Below are 26,472 nucleotides of genomic sequence, written 5' to 3' on the forward strand. Positions count from 1 at the left end.
AGGCACCACCCTATTTATTTATTCATTTTTTTTATTAAATCATAGCTGTGTACATTAGTATGATCATGGGACACCATACACTTGGTTCATAGACCATTTGACATATTTTCATCACACTAGTTAACATAGTTTTCGTGGCATTTTCTTAGCTATTTTGCACAATGTTGTTTCTTCCCATCCATGAGCATGGTCTGTTCTTCCATTTGTTAATATCCTCTGCTATTTCCTTTCTGAGGATTTCATAGTTTTCTTTATAGAGGTCCTTCACCTCCTTTGTTAGGTATATTACTAGGTATTTCATTTTCTTTGAAACTATGGCGAAGGGAGTTGTGTCCTTAATTAGCTTCTCATCCTGACTGTTACTGGCGTATACAAAGGCAACTGACTTGTGGACATTGATTTTATATCCTGAAACATTACTGTATTTTTTGATGACTTCTTGGAGTCTTGTGGTTGAGTCTTTGGGATTCTCTAAGTATAAGATCATGTTGTCAGCAAAGAGGGAGAGTTTGACTTCCTCTGCTCCCATTTGGATTCCCTTTATTTCCTTGTCTTGCCTAATTGTATTGGCTAGAACTTCCAGCACTATGTTGAATAGTAAAGGTGAAAGAGGACAACCTTGTCTGATTCCAGTTCTAAGAAGAAAAGCTTTCAGTTTTACTCCATTCAGTAAAATATTAGCTGTGGGTTTGTCATAGATAGCTTCAATCAGTTTTAGAAATGTACCACCTATGCCTATACTCTTCAGTGTTCTAATTAGAAAAGGATGCTGGATTTTATCAAATGCTTTTTCTGCATCTATTGAGAGGATCATATGATCTTTATTTTTGCCTCTGTTAATAGGGTGGATAAAGTTTATGGACTTGCGTATGTTAAACCAGCCTTGTATCCCTGGGATGAAACCTACTTGATCATGATGTATGACTTTTTTTATAAGCTGTTATCTATTGGCTAGGATTTTGTTGAGAATTTTTGCATCTGTATTCATGAGTGAGATTGGTCTGAAATTCTCCTTTTTGGTTGGGTCTTTTCCTGGTTTTGGTATCAGGGTGATGTTTGCTTCATAGAACATGCTGGGGAAGATTCCTTCTTCCTCAATTTTTTGGAATAATTTCTGCAGTACAGGAATAAGCTCTTCCTTGAAGGTTTGATAGAATTCTGGTGTGAAGCCATCTGGACCAGGGCATATTTTGGTTGGAACATTTTTTATTGTTTCTTTAATCTCAGTGCTTGAAACTGGTCTGTTCAGGAGCTCTATTTCTTCCTGCCTAAGTCTAGGGAGAGGGTGTGATCCAAAATATTGATCCATTTCCTTCACATTGTCAAATTTCTGAGCACAGAGTTTCTGGTAGTATTCAGAGATGATCTCTTGTATATCTGTGGCATCAGTTGTTATTTCCCCTTTATCATTTCTCATTGAGGTTACTAGAGATTTTACTTTTCTATTTCTCATTAGTCTGGCAAATGGTTTATCTGTTTTATTTATTTTTTCAAAAAACCAACTCCTTATTTCATTAGTTTTCTGAATGATTCTTTTGTTTTCAATTTCATTGATCTCTGATTTGATTTTGGATATTTCTTTTCTTCTACTGGGTTTAGGCTTAGATTGTTCTTCTTTTTCCAATTCTGTAAGATGGCTTGTGAGTTTGTTGATGCACTCTCTTTCTGTTTTTTTAATGTGGGCATCTAAAGTGATGAATTTTCCTCTCAAAACTGCTTTTGCAGTATCTCACAGGTTTGGGTAGCTTGTATCTTCATTGTTGTTATGCTCAAGGAAGTTAATGATTTCCTCTTTTATTTCTTCCTGCACCCAACTGTCACTCAACCAAAGGTTGTTTAATTTCCATGCCTTTGTGTGGGGTTGAACGTTTTCGATAGAGTTGAGTTCCACCTTTAGTACCTTATGGTCTGAGAAGACACAAGGTAAAATTTCAATTCTTTTGATTCTGTTGATATTTGTTTTGTGTCTCAGGATATGATCAATTTTAGAGAATGTTCCACGGGGTGATGAGAAGAATGTATATTCTTTATCTTTGGGATGGAGTGTTCTATGTGTCTATCAAGCACAGTTGTTCTAGGGTCTCATTTAAATCTCTTATATCTTTGTTTAATTTCTGTTTAGAGGATCTGTCCAGCTCTGTAAGAGGAGTGTTAAAGTCCCCTGTTATTATGGTATTAGAGGATATCATATTGCTCAGACTGAGTAATATCTGTTTCAAGAATCTGGGAGCATTTAAATTGGGTGCATAAATATTTAGAATTGAAATATCTTCTTCTTGTATTTTTCCCTTGACCACTATAAAGTGCCCATCTCTGTCTTTTTTGACGTTAGTTGCTTTAAATCCACATGTATCTGAAAATAAGATTGCAACTCCTCTTTTCTTCTGAATTCCATTTGCCTGAAAAATTGTCTTCCAACCCTTGACTCAGAGTTTTACTTTGTCTTTTGAAGCCAGGTGTGTTTCTTGCAGACAGCAAATAGATGGCTCGTATTTTTTAATCCAGTCAGCCAATCTATGTCTCTTTAGTGGGGAATTCAAGACATTAACATTTATTGAGATATTTGATAAGTGTGATAGTATTCTATCATCTTATTTTATGAGTCCATTGCTTAGTTTTATCTTTTGATCAGTGTGGAGGTTAGGTTCTGTCCTTTAATTTCTGAGTTCTTACTTTGCTGCTGATCCATTGTGGTGGTCAGTGTGTAGAACAGGTTGAAGTATTTCCTGTAGAGCTGGTCTTGTGGCGAATTTCCTCAATGTTTGTATGTCCATAAATGATTTGATTTCTCCATCAATTTTTAAGCTTAGCTTAGCAGGGTACAGAATTCTGGGCTGGAAATTGTTCTGTTTAAGTAGATTAAAGGTAGATGACCATTGTCTTCTTGCTTGGAAAGTTTCATTAGAGAAGTCTCCAGTCAGTCTGATGGATTTGACCCTGTAGGTCACTGGCGCTTACTCCTGGCAGCTTGAAGAATCTTTTCTTTTTTCTTGACTTTGGACAGGTTCATCACAATGTGTCTTGAAGAAGCCTGGTTAGAGTTGAGGTGACCTGGGGTCTGATATCCCTCTGAAAGCAGTGTGTCAGAATCTTTGGTGATATTTGGGATGTTTTCATTTATAATATTCTCTAGTATGGCTTCCATTCCTCTGCGGCATACTTCTTCCCCTTCTGGGATTCCCATAACTCGTATGTTGGAAAGCTTCATAAAGTCCCATAATTCTGACAGTGAATGTTCTGCTTTCTCTCTCTCTTCTTTTCTGCCTCTTTAACTATCTGAGTTATTTTAAGAACTTTGTCCTCTATCTCCAAAATTCTTTCTTCTGCGTGGTCTAACCTGTTGCTGATACTTTCCATTACATCTTTAAGTTCCCTAATTGACTGCTTCAGTTCCTTCAGCTCCACTCTATCCTTTCTATATTCTTCATATCGTTCATCTCTTATTTGATTCTGTTTTTGGATTTCCTTTTCGTTCTTTTCCACTTTATTAGCAGTTTCCTTCATTGTTTCCATCATTTCCTTCATTGTTTTCATCATGTGTATTCTAAATTCCCTTTCTGTCATTCCTAACATTTCTTTATAGGTGGAATCCTCTGCAGTAGCTACCTCATGGTCCCTTGGAAGGGTTCTTCATGTTGCCTGAAGTTTTCTGCTGATTCTTCCTCATGAGTGATTTCTTTTATCTGTTTCCTTGCCCTAACTTTCCTTTCACTTCCTCTTGTTCTTTACATTCTCAAGCCTGTAGACTAAGGTTTCAATGAGTCCTTTTGGTACAGGACCAGAGGATGAGAAGGTTGAAGAGCAAGAAGGGATAAAAGAAAGAATGAATGAAAAGAAAATAGAGAAAGAAGAGGGGGTGGGTAAAATGTAATAATGACAAAAAGAAGAGAGGCACAGAAAGAGGGAGACAGAGCAATATAGGTGTACAGTAAGGTAGTTTGACACAACCTTAAAAAAACCCAACCTCTGGGGATGCCCGACTGGGTGGTTCCCTTGAGGTCAGCAGCTCTTTGCTAACTGGATCAGACACAGTACCCCACCTCCACCAAGTAGAGAGGAAAGACAAAAATGCTATAAATCAAACCAAAACAAGCAATGTTTTACAGAAAATTTTAGAGGATAAAATTGGGTGAAAAACCAAATAATAGGAGTATAAAACACTAGCAAAAATGAAGTTCTAGTTATTGAAAAAAGCAGCAATGGAAAACTGTATTTAAAATAGAAAAATGGAGAAGGAAAAGATACAAAAAAGAAAAAATCTGTACAGAAAAGGTTGAAATTAAAAAAACAACAACAAAATAAAAAACAAACAAAAAAAACAACCAAAAACAAAGCAGTATATATATCTTGTTGAATATTGTCTGGGCAACAGGTGGTCTTCTGGGTATGAGATGTTAATCACAATGCTGATACGATTGGTAGCCTCCGCTGATTTCTCAAACCCCACAGGGTGGACACCCTAAATCTCTCTTCAGCCCTCTTAAAAGGCACTTTAAACTTCTAAACTTGGCTAAGCAGAAGCTTTCCCAGGAAAGTGCTTTTTGCTGGGACCACTGCTGAAGTGGCTATCCACTTACCCTGTGTGCCAAAACTGGTCTCACTCTGCCCCTGAGGGTTAAGGCTGTAAGGCAGCTCAGTCCCCACCTTTAGGCTGCTCAGTCACTAGGTTACTAGCTCCCGCCCAATCCTTGCTCTGTGACCCTGAGGGCGGAGCTTGCTGGGGCAGTTCTCTCACAATGGCTCCCTGCGACCCATAGCCGAACACTATTAGCTCCGTCTGGCTCAGCGGCTCAGTCTGGGGCCCTAGACAATGCCCAAAGTTCTCCGCAGTCCTGCTCAAGCTCTCCCCAAGGCAGTTCAACTGAGTGCCAAGTCCAAAAACACCAAAACAGTTCACAGGTAAGGCCTTTCCAGTTTGCAGTCTCGCTGCTGCTGTACTTACAGCTGCCAGCGGGATTAGACCGATCGAACACACATGATCACTTGCCAGTTTTCCAGCTTTTCTCCTCCTCTTGGGTTCTAGAAGTCTCTCACTGACTCCCTGTATTCTCAAAGGGATGATTATAGGTAGATCCCACCAGCCAGAGATGCCTGGAGTCTTATCTCCCCAGACTCATGGTGCCCAGATGCAAGGAAGCTGTTACTCGGCCTCCATCTTGCTTTTCTCTCCCCTGAGTTACAGATTTCTTAAAGTATCCCATATACAAAGTAGCTAATATAACAATAATTATTTCTCTCTCTCTCTCTTTTTTTTTTTTGTTTGAAACAGAGCCTCAGTCTTTGCCCTGGGTTAAGTGCTGTGATGTCCTAGTTCACAGCAACCTCAAACTCCTGGGTTTTGGGTTTTTTCTATTTTTAATAGAGATAGGGTCTCTCTTTTGCTCAAGCTGGTCTTGAACTCCTAAGCTCAAGTGATCCACCTGCTTCATCCTCCCAGAGTAATAGGATTATAGGCATGAGCCACCATATCTGGCCTAACAATAATTATTTATTTTAGTAATTCAAAGAAAAATTGAATACAATACCTCATTTGAAGGATATTCTTGCAAACCTGACATAGGAACAATTTCATTTGAATTAACATAACTGCTAACATTTGGAAAAAGTTCTTCAGGAGATGTTTTCTGCACTGACGACAAATCAACCTATAAAAGAATACATTACTCTTTTGTAGAAGTTCAATATTGCAAAACCGATTATTCTGAAATAACTAAAGGACAATTTGAAAATACCATCTCATTGGAAGCATTCTCTTGTAAACTTAGCATATAAAGAATTTCATCCAAATAAATATAATTACTGCCATTTGGAAATAATTCTTTAAAAGATGTGTATTTAACTAAGGATGAATTAATCTATAAGGAAGATTATGATACTCTTAAAGCTATTTTAAATAGGAATTTGTCTGCTATAATAATTTTTTTCTAGTCAATCATCCCATAAATATTTATAAAGTACCTACTAAATGCAACTCATATACCCAGTAATCATACCTGCTGGAATAATTCCCCCTGTTCTTCTTTTAAATATAAACTTCCTGGTAATCTGCCCTGATCTTCTTCTTCCCTACAAATTGAACACTAGAGATTTAAAAATATCTAACACAGCACTCTCTTCTGAATACCATATTCAGGAGAAAGTTTTATGTTAAAGATAGATATTTCTGTTATAGATATTTTCAGTAACCATTTCTATCAGATTACTGAAATCACCACAGATTTATGTGACAAATTCAAAATATCTAAAACTAGACTCATGATCTATACTCCTTTAGGTGGAGACTCCAAGAAGCATATGCATGGGTGCCTAGCATGTATTATCAGATGAACTGAGTAGAGGTTATGGAATGGAGGTGTCTGCCATTCCCTATTTTCCTCTTACAATGACAGAATAATTTTATGCCTATTCATATTTATCTTACAACAATTCTTACAATTTTTCTCTCATTAAAGTGAGATCCAGGAAAATAAAAATCTCCCAGAGATCCTTGATCAACTAGTCTTTTAGGGTGGCCATCCCAGGTCTGACAGCTTATAACTGAGAGTATCTATTCATCACATTTGGTGGCAACAAGCTATAGAGTGAACCAAAGACCAATTCGTCTCAGAATAATTTGGTAACAAAATTTGAACCTTAAAATGTCAAGCTATTAAGTGTTCTAAATGGTATTTTTATTTATTAAATGATGTTCATATTTACCCACAAAATGGAAGAAAATATTTGCAAGTCATCTATCTGTTAAGAGTCTAGCATCCAGAATATATAAAGAACTCTTACAACTCACCCATAAAATGATAAATTATTTTAAAATGGGCAGAGGTTACTTCTCTAAAGATATACAAATGGTCAATAAGTCCAAATGCAAAATCATTATAAGATACTACTTTACACCCAGAAAAATGGATGCTAATAAGTGTTGTGAGAATGAGGAAAAATCAGAACATGCATGCACTGCTGTTGGAAATATAAACATTGTTCAGCCCAACTGGAAAATAGTCTGGCACTTCCTCAAATGATTTACCATACAATCTCAGCAAGTTCATACTCAGTATATACAAAGAGATATAAAAACATATGTCCTCACAAAATCTTGTACATAAATGTTTACAGCAACATTATTCATAAGAGTCAAAGACAGAAACAACTCAAATTCCCATCCAAAATATGAAACACTATTTGACCCAGAAAAGGAATGAAGTACGCATACATGCTGCTCTATGGATGAACCTTGAAAACACTATGCTAAGTGAAAGAATCCAATCAAAAGAGACCACATATTATATAATCCTACTCATACAAAATGTAAACAGGGAAATCTATAGAGAAAGAAAGTAGATTAGTGATTGTGTAGGTCTGGGGAATAGGATGGAGGAGGTGTCAATTAAAGGGCAAGTGGTTTCTTTTTGAGATGATATAAATGTTCCAAAATTGACTATGATGATAGTATGTTCACAGGTATGTGCTATCACGATTTGAAGTCCACTGATTTGTATGGTATGTGGACTATACTTCAAATAAAGCTGTTGTTAAAATGCCCACTACAAAAGGTATTAAAATATAGTTATTACATGAGCCAGCAATTCTACTTAGTCTTCCACCCATACTCATGGGTTCTGCATCCATGGATTGAACCAACTACAGATCAAAAATACTTTTAAAAAGTCATAGCTGTACTGAGTATGTACAGACTCTTTTTTTTTCTTGTCATTATCCCCTGAATCAGTGGTTCTCAACCCTCCTAATGCCATGGCACTTTAATACAGTTCCTGTGGGTCGCAACTCACAGATTGAGAACCGCTACCCTAAATAATACAGTACACAAGTATCTCCATGGTATTTTCATTGTATTAGGTATTACAAGTAAATTACAGATGATTTAAAGTATTAATTAATGAGAGGATGTGCATAGGCAATATGCAAATGTAGTTTTATGACATTTTGTAACAGGAACTTGAGCCTCCACAAATTTTGGTGTCTGTGAGAAGTCCTGGAACCAATTCCCCATGGATAAAGAGAGATGAATGCATAAATTCAAAACAACTGAAAAAAAAATGTTTACACAAATATTCATAGCAGTATTATTCAAAATAGATAATAAGTGGAAATAGCCCAAGCACCCATAAACTAAATTGGTAAACAAAATATGGTATATCCACATAATGGAGTATTATTTGGCTATAAAATAGAAATAAATTACTGATACAAGTTTATAACATGGATAAACTTTGAAGCATTACATTAAGTGAAAAAAAAACAAGATACGAAAGGCCATGTGACACGATTTCATTTATATGAAATATCCAGAATGGCAAATCCAGAGAAATAGAGAGTAAATTAGTACTTTCTAGGAATTAAAGTGTGAAACGAGGGAATAGAAAGTGACTATTAAAGGAGTGCTGAAAATATTCTTGAATTAGACTTGAATTGACTACAGCAATAGTTGCACAAGAGTGTAAGTACACTAAAAACCCCTGAATTATATACTAAGGGTGGGGAAGCTGCACCCATGGGACCTTTGACCTTGAGTGTGGCCTTCTGAATGAATTCAAACTTCACAGAACAAATACCTTATTAAAAGCTGTAGAGTTAACCAAAGATTAATTTGTTTGTTCTATAAAGTTTGGATTCCATGTATATTATACATTCAAGCATGGTAAAGTGTGTATTACATACTTTAGCATGATGAATTTTATAAAATGTGAATTATAGCTCAATTTTTAAAAGCTGTTATTTGCAAAATCATCACCAAATTAGGTTTTCAGGGGAAAAATCATTTTGGTACACTTATTTCTCATCCATACACTTTAATCCAAATAGCAAACAAGAATGAATCAAAAAGGTAACATTAATTTTCTGGATAAAGTGTTGATTTTTAGCACTGGAAAGATTGTTTTAAAAAACTTTTTGTTAAACCCTATGTTTTTTTTTTTTTTTTTAAAAAAACCTTTTCCTCTATTTAATCTTTGGTTAACTCTGTAACTCTATTACTCTAGGAAGCAGATCAGGGTAAGAATGTCCACTGTCTAGGCAACATTGCTTAGAGTAAAAATAATGTCTTATATCTGGGAAGAACTATAAAAGACACCATACTGTGGGTTTCCCTTAGTTCAAAGACTCTTGTGATTAGGCATGTCCTTTGCAGAGATAATGAAAGCTATGTACATATGTTGTTAGAAAAGAAAGTAGGTCTCTTCTCCTTGCACTTGAGCTGTCCCCAGACTGCTATGTAAGCTGCTCCATTGACTTCTATGAGGATTCACTGCCTAATGCTGCCCTGCTCACAAACGGTTTTCCTGTTGCATAGTTAAACCTAAGAAAAATGCTGATTGGGTTAGAGCAAAAATTATAAAACTCTTAGAAGAAAACATAGAAGAATGACTTTTTTGATGTTAGATTTGGCAGTAATTTCTTGGATATGACACCAAAATATAAGCAACAAAATAAAAAGTAAATAAACAAAATGAAAAACCATTTGTACATCAAAACACACCATCAGCCAGGCATACTGGCTGACATCTATAATCCCTGCTACAAAGGAGGCTGAGGCAAGAGGACTGCTTGAGCCCGAGTTCAAGGCTGAAGTGAGCTATGATCACACCACTGTACTCCAACCTGAGTGACAGAATGAGACCCTGTCTCAAAAAAAGAAAGAAAAAGAAAGGAAGGAAGGAAAGAAGGAAGGGAGGGAGGGAGGGGAAAGGAGGAGGGGAGGGGGAAGAGAGGAAGGGAGAGGAGAGGAGAGGAGAGGAGAGGAGAGGAGAGGAGAGCCGAGGAGAATAACAAGTGGTGAGGATATAGAGAAACGGGAACCTTTCTCCATTTTGCTAGTAGGATTTGAAAATGGTAAAGCTTCTAAAGAAAAATTAGTGATTCCTCAAAAACTTAAAAATAGAATTACCATATGACCCAGCAATTCCACTTCTAGATATATACCCCAAAGAATTAAAAGCAGGGACTCAAAGAGATATTTGTACACCCATGTTCTCAGCACCATTTTCATAGTGGCTAAAAGGTAGAAGCAATCCAAATATCCACGGATGGATGAATAGATAAAATGTAGTATACACATAATTCAGCTTTAAAAAGAAAGAAAATTCTGACATCTGCTATATCATAGATGAACTCACTAAAGACACCATGCTAACTGACATAAATTAGTAACAAAAGGAGAACTACTATATGATTCCACTTACATGAGACACCTAATCAAATCCATAGAAACAGAAAGTAGAATGGTGCTGGGTGCAGTGGCTCATTCCAGGAATCTTAGAACTCTGGGAGGCTGAGGTGAGTGGATTGCTTGAGCTCACAGGTTTGAGATTAGCCTGAGCAAGAGTAAGTGCCGCGGACAAGACCCCATCTCTGGGTGTTGTGGTGGTCACCTGTATTCCCAGCTACTTGGGAGGCTGAGGCAAGCTTCAGCCCAAGAGTTTGAGGGTGCTGTGAACTATGACACCATGGCACTCTACCGAGGGCCACAAAGTGAGACTGTCTCATAAAAAAAAAAAAAAAAGAATAGTGGTTGTCAGGTGCTAAGGAAGAGAGGAATAGGGAGTTATAGTTTCATGTGCACGGAGTTTCAGTTTTGCAAGATGAATAAAGTTCTAAAGATGAATTTTATTGTAGGTTGCACAACAATGTGAATGTACTTGAACTGTGCATTTAAAAATTGTTAAAATGCTAAACTTTCTGTTTATTTCACCATAATTTTAATAATTGAAGGAGGGAAAAGACCATGATCGGTGCTACAGTATTCTAATCTTTCCTTCTCCTTTTTGTGCACAGTAGTATATAGAATACTTTCAATGAAAGTGTGCCTAAGCAAGAGAAAAGTACTAATACCATTCTCTATAGGAAATGTTCTCCTTATATGACAAAAACAGAAGAATGAGGAGAGGAAGCCATAAGACAGATAGTACAAGTGCTAAATGCTAATACTTACCACAAAACCAGCTGTCTCCGAAGATGGTGTACTTGTTAACAGGCCTCTGTTTTTCTTACCAGGAATACCAGAATTTGTTTTCTATAAATGTTTTAGGAAATAGGTATTGAATAGCAGAAAGAAATAAACTAATATAGTAAAACTACAATTTAAAGTTAGTAAACTAAAACTTGGTAAACGGTCTGTGAAGCTAGTGAATGATGCCCCATGAATATATCAATGTACACAGCTATGATTTAATAAAATAAATAAATAAAAATAAAAAAACCCAAATACTTCAAAAAAATAAAAAAAATAAAGTTAGTAAACTAGATCATAATATGGAATAAAATAGTAACAAATTCTTTACTCTGCTAATTACAGTTTAAGCCAGTTCACAGGAAATTAAAGAATTTTCTGACCATAGCTAGGTCAAACAGCATCCAAGAGAACTCTTTAAGGCACAATGACCATAAAGACTACTTCAGTTGAAGTTACAAGTAATTATAATAAAGGTAATTAGAGAGCTAAATTAGGAAATGGTGCTTTGGTTATCTTCGTAAACTACTAAGAATGGTATTTTGAGTATTTAATTCCTACTACATTATTGTACTTTTAATGGAGAGAGATTATAAGTTATTTCTGAAGCTATTAAAACATACACACACACATACACGCATACACACACATATATATAGCAAGGATAACTGGTTTAAAATATATAAAAGTTTAAATGTATGAGCTGGATATAATAGCTCGTGCCTACAATACTAGCACTTTGGGAGGCTGAGGTGGGAGTAGAACTTAAGGTCAGGACTTCAAGATCAGCCTGAGGAGGAGCAAGACCCCAGCTCTACAAAAAATAAAAATATTGGCCAGGTGTGCATCTGTAGTCACATCTACTCAGGGCCCTGTGACAAGAGGATCACTTGAGCCCCAGAGTTTGAGGTTGCAATGAACAATGATGATACCACTGCACTCTTGTCTTGCCCAGGAAACAGAGCAAGATCTTGTCTCAAACAAAACAAAAAATACTTAGCCAAGCATAAGGCAGGCACCTGAACTCCCAGCTACTTGGGAGGCTGAGACAGAAGGATCATCTGAGCCCACAAATTTGAGGTTGTAGTGAGCTATGAAGACATAATTGCACTCTAGTGTGGGCAACAGAGCAAGACACTGAATCAGAAAAAATGTATAAAGATACTTTCATTTATGAAAAATCAAAGTTAATGAAATGAAAAGTAGGATCCAGACTCACTTTCTATTTCTTTTTTTTTTTTTTTTTTTCGTAGAGACAGAGTTTCACTTTATCGCCCTCAGTAGAGTGCCGTGGCGTCACACAGCTCACAGCAACCTCCAACTCCTGGGCCTAGGCGATTCTCTTGCCTCAGCCTCCCGAGCAGCTGGGACTACAGGCGCCAGCCACAACGCCCGACTATTTTTTTGTTGCAATTTGGCCGGGGCCGGGTTTGAACCCGCCACCCTCGGTATATGGGGCTGGCGCTCTGCTCACTGAGCCACAGGTGCCGCCCGCACTTTCTATTTCTTAAAGAGGCAGAGAAATACAGACAAGTAGACACAGCAAGAAAGAGTGAGATGCAGAGTGAGGTGAGAAAAGGACAAGATCTAAGAGCAAAAGGGAATGAAAGAAATAGAGGGAAAGACAGGTCAACAATGAGAGATGGAGGAGGGAAGGGGAAAGGAGGGGAAATGAAAGGAGGAGGGGAAAGAAGAGTAAGGGGGAGAGAGAGAATGGAAAGGCAAAAGACAGAGAAAGAGAAAAAAAGGATGATTGATCAAAGAGAGAAAAGAACAGACGGAAGGAGGCAATGAGCAGAAACACTGAGAGAGACAGAGGACAGAGAGAGAGAAAGAGAGAGATCAAGACAGGGAAAAGAGATATAGATCTTGAAATTGAGAGAGACAATATCTGAAAAAGCAAAAACAAAGAAACAGGTAGAAAGAGCAGAAGGAAAAAGTGAAAGTCAAAGAGCTAAATAGAGGCAGCTTTATTTCTAGCAATCAAGTGCCTTTCCAACCTTTAGATCCATGAGACAACCATGTCCTTCGGATAAATCTTTGTGAATAGATGTCTATTATTGACATCAAGTTTAGAACACAAACTCTGAGATAAAACTTAAACTTAAGAGGAAAATGTGTGTTATGTTTCCTTTTTTCCATTTCTTTCCTTTCATTCTTTTCCTTCTGTCTTAAAATTTTTTACTAGTTTTGTTGGTATAAAATATAATCTGGAATAGTTTATTAGAGACGTTTTATCAAAAAATTTATAGGTGTATTTATCTGGTACGGTGACTATGTCAGTTCTCTAGCAAAAAGAATAATTCTAACTCCAGAGATTATTATACAAAGGTTACAAATAATATGTGGAAAGAGAATTTATGGAGATACTCAAAAATAGCTATTATTACTATCATTGTGGCAGTCTTGGAAGTGTTCTGCTCAAATCTCTTTGAGCAAAGAACCTACTGTTCCAATGAAAGGAGCACTGTTAGCCAGTGGACTCCAGCTGCAATATCTTTAGAATCTGCTTATACTTTCTAGCTGAGCAAGACCTCCATCTTCTCAGACAGCCCCAGCCAATGTCCAAGCATAGTAGCCCAACATAAGACTTTTGTAATGGACAATCTTTGCTCCAGAATTCCTCCTTGAGAAAGCTTGTTAGATGTGCACTGAAAATTGAGGCTATCTCTGAACCATCTTCTTCCTTGCCTTCCTTTCTCAAGTATTACCTGCTCCAATAAGCCACCTGAACTCTTAACCCATCTATACTAGAGGTTGTAATTTTTTAAAATTTTCCCTAAAATTCATATATGTTACCTAGAAAAATTTAATAAACAAGAATTTTAAGTGCTGGGTGGGGTCCTGCCCCAGGGGCAGGATCCTTTAAGACCTGTGGAAAAGGCAGCGATTGACTGGGAAAAATGAAATTAAAAGTGGAGAGAGATAAAAAGACAGGACACATAGAATAGGGTTTTAAAAAGTGGGCACAGGGGTTCACTGCTAGCTAGCGGGGCTTCAGCAAGTTGTCCTGAGTGCTTGTTCCACCTAGCTTTTATTGAAGGCTATTTTCTTATTTATCTGAGAGGATAAGCTGAGGAAGGGAACAAAAATATCAGCAGTTTCTATGAGTAAGCATGTTAGTTTTTATCTATCTATAATCATTCACTTCAAAGGTCTGGGCAGCCTTGAGAAATCTGGAACCTGACCCTTGTGTGGAGGGAGCCTCCTATCTGTGGTCATGCACACAAATCTCTTGGGGGAGGTTAGACCCCTCTAGTTTCTCTGTGGAGCAGATGCTGTGGTGCCAGGTCTCCTCTAAAGAATCAGTGAAAAACAGGAATTTTCTCCTTATTTCCACCTGGATGCGTTTTCTTCCATGGTTAGAGTATAAGCCCTCCTGTTTGTATTTCAGGGCTTGGGCTGTTCCCTTGATCTCTTCCCTGGCCATTATACAAATCCCCACAATGGGTATTTGCTTCTGGAAGGTTGTCGACTGTTAACTGGGCAGAGGTCGGCCTGCTTAATGTTTCTTCTCAGGCCTTGCACACAGCTTCCGCTATGGTCATTGTTCTTCAGAGTACTTACGGACCCACCAGAGGTATTCGTAAGAGTATCTCTTATAGGCCAGACTTACAGTAAAAACAGAAACTGCTCAGACAAGTAATTTAAAAGTAAGCTAGCTAAACTGCTTTTAATCCGCCTTGCTTGGCTTATTTCTCTGTTTTTCCCCTTTTCTGGGGGTGTTTTCCCTTGCCAAGAATTGGGTCTTTGGTCCTCATACTCCCTGCATTTAAGAGAAAAAAAAATTATTATATTCCATTGTTGAGTTGTGTGGTGTTCCAAAATTGGAGGCAAAATCACTGCTATATTGTACATAATATACAAAATCATGTTAAAGAAAGTGGTGACACTGCTATTCAGTGTGATATTCCACAGAACACTTCAGATGTAAGGCAATATCACATTTTTCTCATCAAAAATGGTGTTCTTATGACATTCAGCACACTGCATTTGCTTTCCCTGCTTGACTATCATATGACTCATGCCATTATAATATGAATCAATGTTACGCTTCTGAGAAAGTATTCCTCTTTGGCCATGGGTCAAAAGGAGGATGCTGGATAATGACCATGGGTCTCCAGATAATGGCATACCATATGTCAATGAAACTCCAGAAAATTCACTGTCTTCTCATGTGCTTTATGCAGTTGCCAAACATTTTGTAAGACCGGTTTGAAACAGAACAAAAGAGAGCTTGAATAGCAATTCTTTCCACAGATTGATACCTGATGCATATCAATGTTGTCATCAGCTCCGTCTATGCCTCCCAAGAAATGGTTATATACTTTAATCATCTTTAGCTGTTGAACTAGGATCTCTTTTTTCAGTTTCTGGGCATAATGACTGTCAAGACACAGGGGACCAATACCAGCACCATATGAGGCAACAGTGATAACAATTATTATTTCATCTGCAGACAATATTGCCTTTGCCATCAATTTGAAAATCGAATGTGCCTTGCTCTTTCTTCTTCACAGCTACATCTGATTCCAATGGAGCTTTGTCAGTGCAATCCTTTCTCATCATACCTGTTGTCTGATGTCCTTAAACTGAGCTTATCAAGCAGTGCAATACTGGTGAAAAAGTTATCCAATTCAAATGGTATTGTCCAGGGGGTGCCTCTGTAAGTGTCTCACTAAACTGAAAGACAAGTAATGAACCTGCATTGCATTCTTCATGTTTAGTAGTTGAGTTTTTACTCTAATAAAGTTGAAACCAGCTAACAGGGCCCAGATGGCTCCACCACACCAAAACTTATAGCCAAAGTGAATGGTCTTTCCTCTAATAATTTGTTTGTACCCATGATGACCAAACTAAGGAATCATGACTTCAACAAAGCTGAAATATGTTTCATTCGGAACAAATTTCATGTATCTCTTACTCAGTGGCCTTACAAGAGGTTGCAACTTGGAAAACTTGTCCATTGGGTCCAAATTTGCATCATCAGCAATATACAAATTAGAAAATGTAGTTTAAAATGATCACATTTCATGGCCACACTAACAAGTACATTATTTACATCTGTTCTTTATTCCCAGAACATACACCTTCTAAGAACTAAGAGGTAACCACTCAGAAAAATGTTTCCCAGAAAACATTTTAATTCCAAGCTAGTCAAGCCAAGATCTATACCCTTACTTGCAGTGTATAATTCGGAGTACATGACAGTGAGTTCAATGACCTTATCATCAAGAAAACGTTTAAGAATTTCTGCAGAAGTTCTCAGTTCAGTAAAGAAATTGTTTGGTGGTCCTGTAACTCTACCTGCTACAGGCTGAGCAGTTAGATCAGCTTTCTTCCATCTGCAAACAATTTTTGTCACTTTCTCTTTCTTTGACAGAGGAGGTTGCTGCACAGCAGACATAGATGGAACTTCATCTTCGGGACAGTCATCTTCAGGTGTGTATGAGGGATCATCGGAATCAGACTCAGCATCACAGCATCTTGAATAAGATATGCAACAAAGAACCTGGCAGATTATTTCTTGTTCCACCTTCTTCGTCTCTGGAGTCCTCATCAGAAACAGGTACTGCAGCATTTTCAGGTGATCATATTACTATAGCATGTGCTTCTATGCTGTCATCTGTCTCTAACAGGTCAATTATTTCATGTAAACTTAGAGTGCAAGGCATCTTGATACTTGTAAAATGATTTCAACTAAAAAAAGGAAAAAAGATATTAGGCCCAGTGGTAGCAGTATTGCCTAGCGCTCCAAATATGGAACATGCAAAATGTCTAACTCATAACTAATACAATAATTATAATTATTCTCTTTCTACAGCACAATAGCATAACTAGTAGAGAAGTAATAGGAAAAAATTACTAATATAAGACATAGTGCAGTAAAGTTGTGTTTACCTGTCTTTGGATAGTTCTTCAAAAATTTTCTGAAAATTCACATCACTTTTTGACAAGCTCCCAGCACACCAGTATATGCAGCAGTGACTAACTCTGTACACCACGTGATAACATGTACCCTCAGGAGGTAGACGTGTGAAAAATGAGACCTCAGCGATGACTTTGAGCAGTAAAATAACTCCCACATCACTACCGACCCAATAATGAAACACAAGGCATAAGTAGGTTAATTTTGTCTCAATATCTGCTTCCAGTGGTCCAAACTAACACAATTGCCAACTGTCAGTTCAATCTTTAAAAAAAAAAAAAAAAAAAACAGCCTGTATATAGCTATAAGCATATAGCATCCCTAGATTTTTTTTTCTTAGATTTGTTAATAAATTAACTACCCAAATCTTCTCAATCATTACATTTTTATGATCTTTGCAAGAATTATTTGTTAATAAAAGACTTATGCTTACCAATGCAGGTTTCATGGGCTGAGGCAGCAAAATGTTACTAACTGATCTATCTGCATTGCTTTCAAGAGCAGACCTGTGGTAAGATGATGGAGCCTTGATATTTAGATGAGAGTTTAACTTTGTTTGAAATTTCTTATCTCTATGTTCAGAAGCTTTTTCAGGCTGAAAAAAAAATGCATAATCATTAAACACATTTCAAGTGCTATAAAAACATTTTCAATACTTCTTGATATCCTAGCATTACTTCCACTTGAAAAAATGATTTAAATTTAAATGATTTTTCAGAAAAAATAACATGTCCGATATATTTAAGTTTAAAAAGTCAAAATACAAAATATCTTGACATATAAATTGACTATCCATAATCTAAAATACAAAATTCATAATGCTCCAAAATCCAAAACATTTTCAATACCACATGCTGCCACAAGTGGAAAATTCCACACCTGATTTAACGTGAGGTGTTATAGTTAAAACACAATCAAAACTTTGTTTCACACACAACATTATTAAAAATGTTATATAAATGGGTGGCGCCTATGGCTCAGTGAGTAGGGCACCGGCCCCATATGCCAAGGGTGGCGGGTTCAAACCCAGCCCCGGCCAAACTGCAACAAAGAAAATAGCCGGGCGTTGTGGCGGGCGCCACAGCTGCTCAGGAGGCTGAGGCAACAGAATCGCGTAAGCCCAACAGTTAGAGGTTGCTGTGAGCCGTGTGATGCCATAGCACTCTACCTGAGGGTGGTACAGTGAAACTCTGTCTCTACAAAAAAAAAAAAAAAATGTTGTATAAAATTACTTCCAGACTATGTGTATAAAGTACATATGAAACATAAATGAATTTCGTATTTAGACTTGGGTCCTACTGCCCCAGTATCTCATTACACATACACTCTCACACACACACACACACACACACACACACACACACATATACACTAATATCTCCAAACGGAAAAACCAACCCAAACTCTGAAATACTCTGGTCTCAGGCATTTCAGATAAGGGATACGTGACCTATATCCTCAAAAAATTTCCCTGTCCAAATCATGTTTTGTGAAAAGAAAACAAATAACAATGAAATTTGTTTATCAATATTTAAAATCAATTTTTGGGAAAACACTGTATGTATTTATGTAACTGTCTTTCCTATGCATTGATCTGCTTTTAAGAAATCAAAACTATTCTTTTTTTGTTTTCCCCCTCTCTACAGTGTGCAGTGGCATTATACCTCACAGCAACCTCAAGTTCTTGGGTTCAAGAGATCTTCTTGCCTCCATTTTTCTATTTTTAGTAGAGACAGGGTCTTACTCATGCTCAGGCTGGTATCAAACTCCTAAGTTCAAGTGATCCACCCACCTCAGTCTCCCACAGTGCTAGGATTACAGCTTGAGCCACTATACCCAGCAGGAAATCAAAAGTACTCTTAGCGGGAGACTGTTACTAACTAATCCCTGCACTGACAAATGTTCAGTGACAACCTATCCTAAGTTATTCAACTGGTTGTATGCTTTCATAAATATATTACTTCCACTGACTTCTCTCTTTCCCTGAAGACTTTATCCTTTACAAACAGCTTTTTTGTGGAGGTCGGTTGTCATTCTCATCAATTTTATCATATAAGTGGGCAATTCATCCAACCAATTGGCCCTCACTTCCTTGACTTCTACATTTCCAACAACCTTTCCCCATTATGCCTTTTCAGTCACTACACAATTAAACACCTTAGCCCTTACCTTCAATAGAAACTAGAGTCACCAATCCAAATAGCTGTTATCCTTCGAATCCTTGCTTAAGTATTTTCATGAAGTATTTTCCCCTCATTGAAAATCTAAAATTTACCAAGAGACATTACAAGATGGAGGCTGAGTAACAGCTTCCTTGCAACTGGGCATAGACTCATCAAAACCCTAATACAAAGGCACAGCAACTTAAAGAGCAAGAGGAAGTGAAAGAAAAATTAGGGCAAGGAAACAGATCAAAGAAATCACTCATGAAGAAGAATCGGCAGAAAAATCCTGGCAATATGAAAAACCAGTCCAGAGCAACCCCACCAAGTGACCGTGAGATAGCTACTGCAGAGGATTCTACCTATAAAGAAATGATAGAAATTACAGAAAGGGAATTTAGGATATATATGATGAAAACAAAGAAGGAAATGATGGAAACAATGCAGGAAACTGCTACTAAGTGGAAAATAACCAGAAGGAAATCCAAAAACAGAATCAAATAAGAAATGAACAATATGAAGAATATAGAAAGGATATAACAGAGCTGAAGGAACTGAAGCAGTCAATTAGGGAACTTAAAGATGCAATACAAAATATCAGCGGCAGATTAGACCATGCAGAAGAAAGAATCTCAGAGGTAGAAGACAAAGCTCTTGAGATAACTCAGATAGTTAAAGAGGCAGAAAAGAAGAGAGAAAAAGTAGAATGTTCACTGACAGAATTATGGGACTTTATGAAGTGTTCAAAGTACAAGTTATAGGTATCTCACAAGGGGAAGAAGAATGCCCCAGGGGAATGGAAGCCACACAAGAGAATATTATAAATGAAAATTTCCCAAATATCACCAAAGATTCTGACACACTCCTTTCAGACTCCAGGTCACCTCAACTCTAACCGAGCTTCTCCAAGACACATTGTGATGAACCTGTCCAAAGTCAAGACAAAAGAAAAGATTCTTCAAGGTGCCAGAACTAAGTGCCAGTTGACCTACAGGGGCAAATCCCTCAGAGTGACTGGAGACTTCTCTAATGAAACTTTCCAAGCAAAAAGACAATAGTCATCTACCTTTAATCTACTTAAACAGAACAATTTCCAGCCCAGAATTCTATATCTCGCTAAGCTAAGCTTTAAAATTGACGGAGAAATCAAATCATTTATGGATACACAAACATTGAGGAAACTCGCCACAACAAGAACAGCTTTACAGGAAATACTTGAACCTGTTCTACACACTGCCCATCACAATGGATCAACATCAAAGCAAGAACTCAGCAATTAAAGGACAGTCTTAACTTCCATACTGATGCAAAAGATAAAAATAAGCAATGGACTCTCACAAAATAAGATGAATAGAACACTACCACACTTATCAATTATCTCAATAAATGTTAGTGGCTTGAATTTCCCACTGAAGAGGCACAGATCGGCTGACTGGATTAAAAAACACAAGCCATCCATTTGCTGTCTGCAAGAAACACACCTGGCTTCAAAAGACAAATTAAAACTCCGAGTCAAAGGTTGGAAGACAATTTTTCAGTCAAATGGAATTCAGAAGAAAAGTGAAGTTGCAATCTTATCTTCAGATACATGAGGATTTAAAGCAACTAAAGTCAAAAAAGACAAATATAGTCACTTTATATTGATCAAGGGAAAAATACAACAAGAAGACATTTCAATTCTGAATATTCATGCACCCAATTTAAATGCTCCCAGATTCTTGAAACAGACCTTACTCAGTCTGAGCAATATGATATCCTCTAATACCATAATAACAGGGGACGTAACACTCCTCTTACAGAGCTGGACAGATCCTCTAAACAGAAATTAAACAAAGATGTAAGGGACTTAAATGAGATCCTAGAACAACTGTGCTTGATATACGCATATAGAACACTCCATCCCAAAGATAAAGAATATACATTCTTCTCATCACCCCATGGAACATTCTCTAAAATTGATCATATCCTAGGACACAAAACAAACCTCAACAGAATCAAAAGAATTGAAATTTTACCTTGTATCTTCTCAGACCACAAGGCACTAAAGGTGGAACTCAATTCCAACAAAAACATTCAACCCCACACAAAGGCATGGAAATTAAACCACCTTTGGTTGAATGACAGTTGGGTGCAGGAAGAAATAAAAGAGGGAATCATTAACTTCCTTGAGCATAACAACAATGATGACACAAGCTACCAAACGTGCAGGACACTGCAAAAGCAGTTTTGAGAGGAAAATTTATCGCGTACATTCGAAAAACAGAAAGAGAGAGCATCAATAAACTCACAAGCCATCTTATGGAATTGGAAAAAGAAGAAGAATATAAGCCTAAACCCAGTAGAAGAAAAGAAATAATCCAAAATTAAATCAGAGATCGATGAAATTAAAAATAAAAGACTTATTCAGAAAATTAATGAAACAAGGAGTTGGTTTTTTTAAAGAACAAATAAAATAGATAAACCTTTGGCCAGACTAACCAGAAACAGAAAAGTAAAATCTCTAGTAACTTCAATCAGAAATGATAAAGGGGAAATAACAACTGATGCCATAGACATACAAGAGATCATCTTTGAATACTACCAGAAACTCTATGCCCAGAAATTTGACAATGTGAAGGAAATGGATCAATATTTGGAATCACACCCTCTCCCTAGACTTAGCCAGGAAGAAACAGAGCTCCTGAACAGAGCTCTGAGATTTGAAGCACTGAGATTAAAGAAACAATAAAAAAAGCTTCCAACCCAAAAATGTCCTGGTCCAGATGGCTTCACACCAGAATTCTATCAAACCTTCAAGGAAGAGCTTATTCCTGTACTGCAGAAATTATTCCAAAAAATTGAGGAGGAAGGAATCTTCCCCAATACATTCTACAAAGCAAACATCACCCTGATTATCAAAACCAGGAAAAGACTCAAACAAAAGGGAGAAATTCAGACCAATTTCACTAATGAATATATATGCGAAAATTCTCAACAAAATCCTAGCCAATAGATTACATCTTATCATCAAAAAACCTCATACATGATGATCAAGTAGGTTTCATCCCAGGGATGCAAGGCTGGTTTAACATACGCAAGCCCATAAACGTTATCCACCATATTTACAGAAGCAAAAATAAAGACCATATGATCCTCTCAATAGATGCAGAAAAAGCATTCGATAAAATCCAGCATCCTTTTCTAATTAGAACACTGAAGAGTATAGGCATAGGTGGTACATTTCTAAAACTCATTGAAGCTATCTATGACAAACCCACAGCTAATATTTTATTGAATGGAGTAAAACTGAAAGCTTTTCCTCTTAGAACTGGAACTAGACAAGGTTGTCCTCTGTCACCTTTACTATTCAACATAGTGCTGGAAGTTCTATCCAATATAATTAGGCAAGACAAGGAAATAAAGGGCATCCAAATGGGAGCAGAGGAGGTCAAACTCTCCCTCTTTGCTGACGACATGATCTTATACTTAGAGAATCCCAAAGACTCAACCACAAGATTTCTACAAGTCATCAAAAAATACAGTAATGTTTCAGGATATAAAATCAATGTCCACAACACAGTTGCCTTTGTATACGCCAATAACAGTCAAGATGAAAGGCTAATTAAAGACACAACTCCCTTCACTATAGCTTCAAAGAAAATGAATAACCTAGGAATATACCTAACAAAGGAGGTGAAGGACCTCTATAAAGAAAATTATGAGGAGGAGACAAGATGACTGACTGAAGCCAGCTTTCCACAGAGGCTCCCATCCAGTAGGAGGGTTAAAGGACAAAAATTCAGCAAGTAACCTGGTGGATTTGAGCTGCACTAAGAGAGAAGGTTGAAGAACGCACGTCAACCCTGCTGAGGCGAGCTGCAACCACAAGGAAACAAACAAAAGGTACAAAATCCATCACCAAGCCGACGGGAGACCCCTCCCCCATGAGAACAGTTCAGGGTGCTCCACAAACAACCGGGCAGAGTTCAAAGGTCCTCCCACTACACTCCACGGGAGAGACCCTCTAAAAACTGGACCTACCTCCCCTACTAGGGTGCGACGGCGTCCTCCTGCAAGGCATAAAACTGTATAAACTGTATATAGTCTCTACCTGGAATTCTGAGCTCCCAGCGCTCCCCTTCACTCACACTGAGGTCTAGAGGCCAGTCCCGCTCAGCGGAGAGGGGACAGCACCGGAGTGGCAGTTCCCTGAGGCACAGTGCGAAAGCCGTCTTTTGGTGACAATATGGCCAGGCATAAAACTGTGTAAAGCTGTGTGTTCTCTGCCTGCAAACCCAGGCTCCCAGTGCTCGCCGCGCTCCTCTCTGCTCTCACTCCAAGGTCTGGAGGCCTGTCCCCCAGGGGTCCAGACTCTTGGGCAATAGCTTGAGGGGTGTAGACAGTGCTGGGCTGCAGCCGGTCGGTGCAGACTCTGGGGTATGGGAGCGGAGAGAAGACGGTTGGCCGGAGGGGAGCTACACCGGAGCAGCGGATGCCTGAGCCATAAAACAGCAGCCCTCTTTTGCTAGCAATACGGCTCATTACCGAATATTCTGAAGCCACACACCCTGTCTCCCTGGGCAGCCAGAGACTCTGAGTATAGGATTTACCTGAGGCAATTCCAACTTGCAAACTGGGGAAACTCCCAGGGCGGGAATGACCCAGAGGTCTGCTTTACTAAACCTAAGACACACCTGGCCCTCAGGGGATCATCAGCCTAAAGACAATACAAGAGCAAAGACAAGCTGATTTGGAACTCAATTCAGCTTCTCTTCTGCAGGAGAACCACAAAGTTGTTCTGCTCTGTTCTGTCAGTAACATTAAACAGGGGCGAGACTGGACCTGAGTGAAAACCCCCCAACCTTCATCAACTGCCCAAGGTTATCAGGCCTCACCTCCTCCTGCTAGAGATAGGCAGAGCGCAGCGGCCAGGGAGACTTGTTTGTGATTCGGGCAGGTGCAAACTCCTGGACTACCGATTCACTACAGGCAACTGGGTCAGCCAACTGCAGGGCTATCAGTGACTGGGTGCGACAGTGGTGCAAGGTGGGGAAGGAGGCAGTAACCTTCCCAGACTGATCTATTGGCTGGGTGGCTCCTCCTGACTCCACGCAGCACTGGAGCAAGCCACACCAGAGTAGTCACCAGATCCCTGTGATCCAGTTCCCAGAGACCTCTTAAATTCTCTCACCCGAAACAGATGCAGACTGAGACAATTCATTTGGACTTTTTGAACTGAACCAATCGCTTGAGGAAAAATCAGGTGGTGCCCTGGCTGCACGGTGGTAGGAAGGTTTGATTTTTCTTTTCCAATTGTTTGCCAGTGGAGGGTGGGGTGACTTAATTGCTGATATTTCTCCACAGCTGAGACTTCAATCCAGAGTATCCGTTTCACGAGGGTGGAACAGAAACCAGTTGAAAACAAGACACAACCACTTAGCCCCACCAAACCAGACAGGCCCCCAGTTTCTCAGGCCACAACACTGTACAGGCCCTTGACAAAGCCCCAGGGGAAAAAATCAAAGGGAGTAAAACAACCATGGGGCAGAATCAGTAGAAAAACTCGAGTAACATGAATAACCAGAATAGATCAATCCCCCCAAGGAAAGATATGGCAGATGTAATTGAAGATCCAATTCATAAACAACTGGCTGAGATGTCAGAAATCGAATTCAGAATTTGGATTGCAGACAAGATTAACAAAGTGGAATTAGGAATTTGAGGAGAAATTCAAAAGTTGTCTCAAGAATTTAACGAATTTAAAGACAAAACCACCAAACACTTAGACACACTGAAGCAAGAATTTGCAGCCCTCAAAGATATGAAAAATACAGTACAATCCTCCAGCAACAGAATGGAGCAAGCAGAAGAAAGGATTTCTGACATCGAAGATAAAGCCTTTGAACGCTCCCAAACTCTCAAAGAGAAAGAGAAATGGAGAGCAAAAATGGATCATTCTCTCCAAGAGCTCTGGGATAATTCGAAGAAGGCTAATATCCGAATCATTGGAGTTCCAGAAACAGATGAAGTGGCCTCGCTGGGCACAGAGACCCTTCTGCATGAAATTATGAAAGAGAATTTTCCAGACATGCCTAGAGATTCTGAAATTCAGATAGTGGACAGCTTCAAAACCCCAGCATGACTCAACCCCAATAAGACATCCCCCAGGCATATCATAATTAACTTCACTAAAGTTAATATGAAGGAGAAAATCCTCAAAGCTGCCAGGAGAATGAAAACCATTACCTTCAAACGGAAGAATATTAGAATGACTGCAGATCTCTCTGCTGAAACTTTTCAAGCCAGAAGAGGGTGGTCACCGACTTTTAATCTCCTAAAGCAAAATAACTTTCAACCCCAGAGCTTGTATCCAGCCTAAACTGAGTTTCATTTATGATGGAGAAATTAAATACTTTAATGACATTCATATGTTGACGAAATTTGCCGTAACCAAACCAGCTCTTCAGGATATTCTCAGACCTATCCTCCATAATGACCAACCCAATCCTATACCACAAAAGTAAACTCACTCAGAAACTTCGGATCAAACTCCAATTTCCACACTGGCGAAAGGATTAAAAATGCCCACTGGACTTTTGAAAAACTCGATACCCAAAACTTCACCAGACTTATCAATATTCTCCATTAATGTGAATGGCTTAAACTGTCCTCTAAAGAGGCATAGGTTAGCTGACTGGATACAAAATCTCAGGCCAGATATTTGTTGCATACAAGAGTCACATCTTAACTTAAAAGACAAATACAGACTCAGGGTGAAAGGATGGTCATCAATACTTCAGGCAAATGATAAAAAAAAAAGCAGGTGTTGCAATTTTATTTGCAGATATAATAGGCTTTAAACCAACAAAAGTAAGGAAGGACAAGAATGGTCACTTCATATTTGTTAAGGGTAATACTCAATATGATGAGATCTCAATTATTAATATCTATGCACCCAACCAGAATGCACCTCAATTTATAAGAGAAACTCTAACAGACATGAGCAACTTGATTTCCTCCAGCTCCATAACACTCGGAGATTTCAACACTCCTTTGGCAGTGTTGGATCAATATTCCAACAAGAAGCTGAGAAAAGAAATCTTAGATTTAAACCTAACAATCCAACATTTGGATTTAGCAGACATCTACAGAACATTTCATCCCAACAAAACTGAATACACATACTTCTCATCAGCCCATGGAACTTACTCCAAAATCGATCACATCTTAGGTCACAAGTCTAACCTCAGTAAATTAAAAGGAATAGAAATTATTCCTTGCATCTTCTCAGACCACCATGGAATAAAATTTGAGCTGAGTAACAACAGGAATCTGCACACTCATACAAAAACATGGAAGTTAAATGACCTTATGCTGAATGATAGCTGGGTCAGAGATGAGATTAAGAAAGAAATCACCAATTTTTTGGAACAAAACAACAA

At 38.2% G+C, this 26,472-nt stretch overlaps 1 protein-coding gene across 1 annotated transcript in view; it reads right to left on the reverse strand.

Annotated features, from left to right (window-relative positions):
* Window positions 1–26,472, reverse strand: part of MEIKIN (meiotic kinetochore factor) — a 157,187-nt gene that overhangs the window by 41,713 nt on the left and 89,002 nt on the right. The window contains exons 10-11 of the mRNA XM_053567411.1: window positions 10,943–11,023; window positions 5,526–5,645 (exon numbers count right to left, since the gene is read on the reverse strand). Of these exons, the coding sequence (XP_053423386.1) occupies window positions 5,526–5,645; window positions 10,943–11,023 (201 nt within the window). The remainder of the gene's footprint in view (window positions 1–5,525; window positions 5,646–10,942; window positions 11,024–26,472) is intronic.

Source organism: Nycticebus coucang, chromosome 17, assembly GCF_027406575.1.
Source record: "Nycticebus coucang isolate mNycCou1 chromosome 17, mNycCou1.pri, whole genome shotgun sequence".
Taxonomy (NCBI): domain Eukaryota; kingdom Metazoa; phylum Chordata; class Mammalia; order Primates; family Lorisidae; genus Nycticebus; species Nycticebus coucang.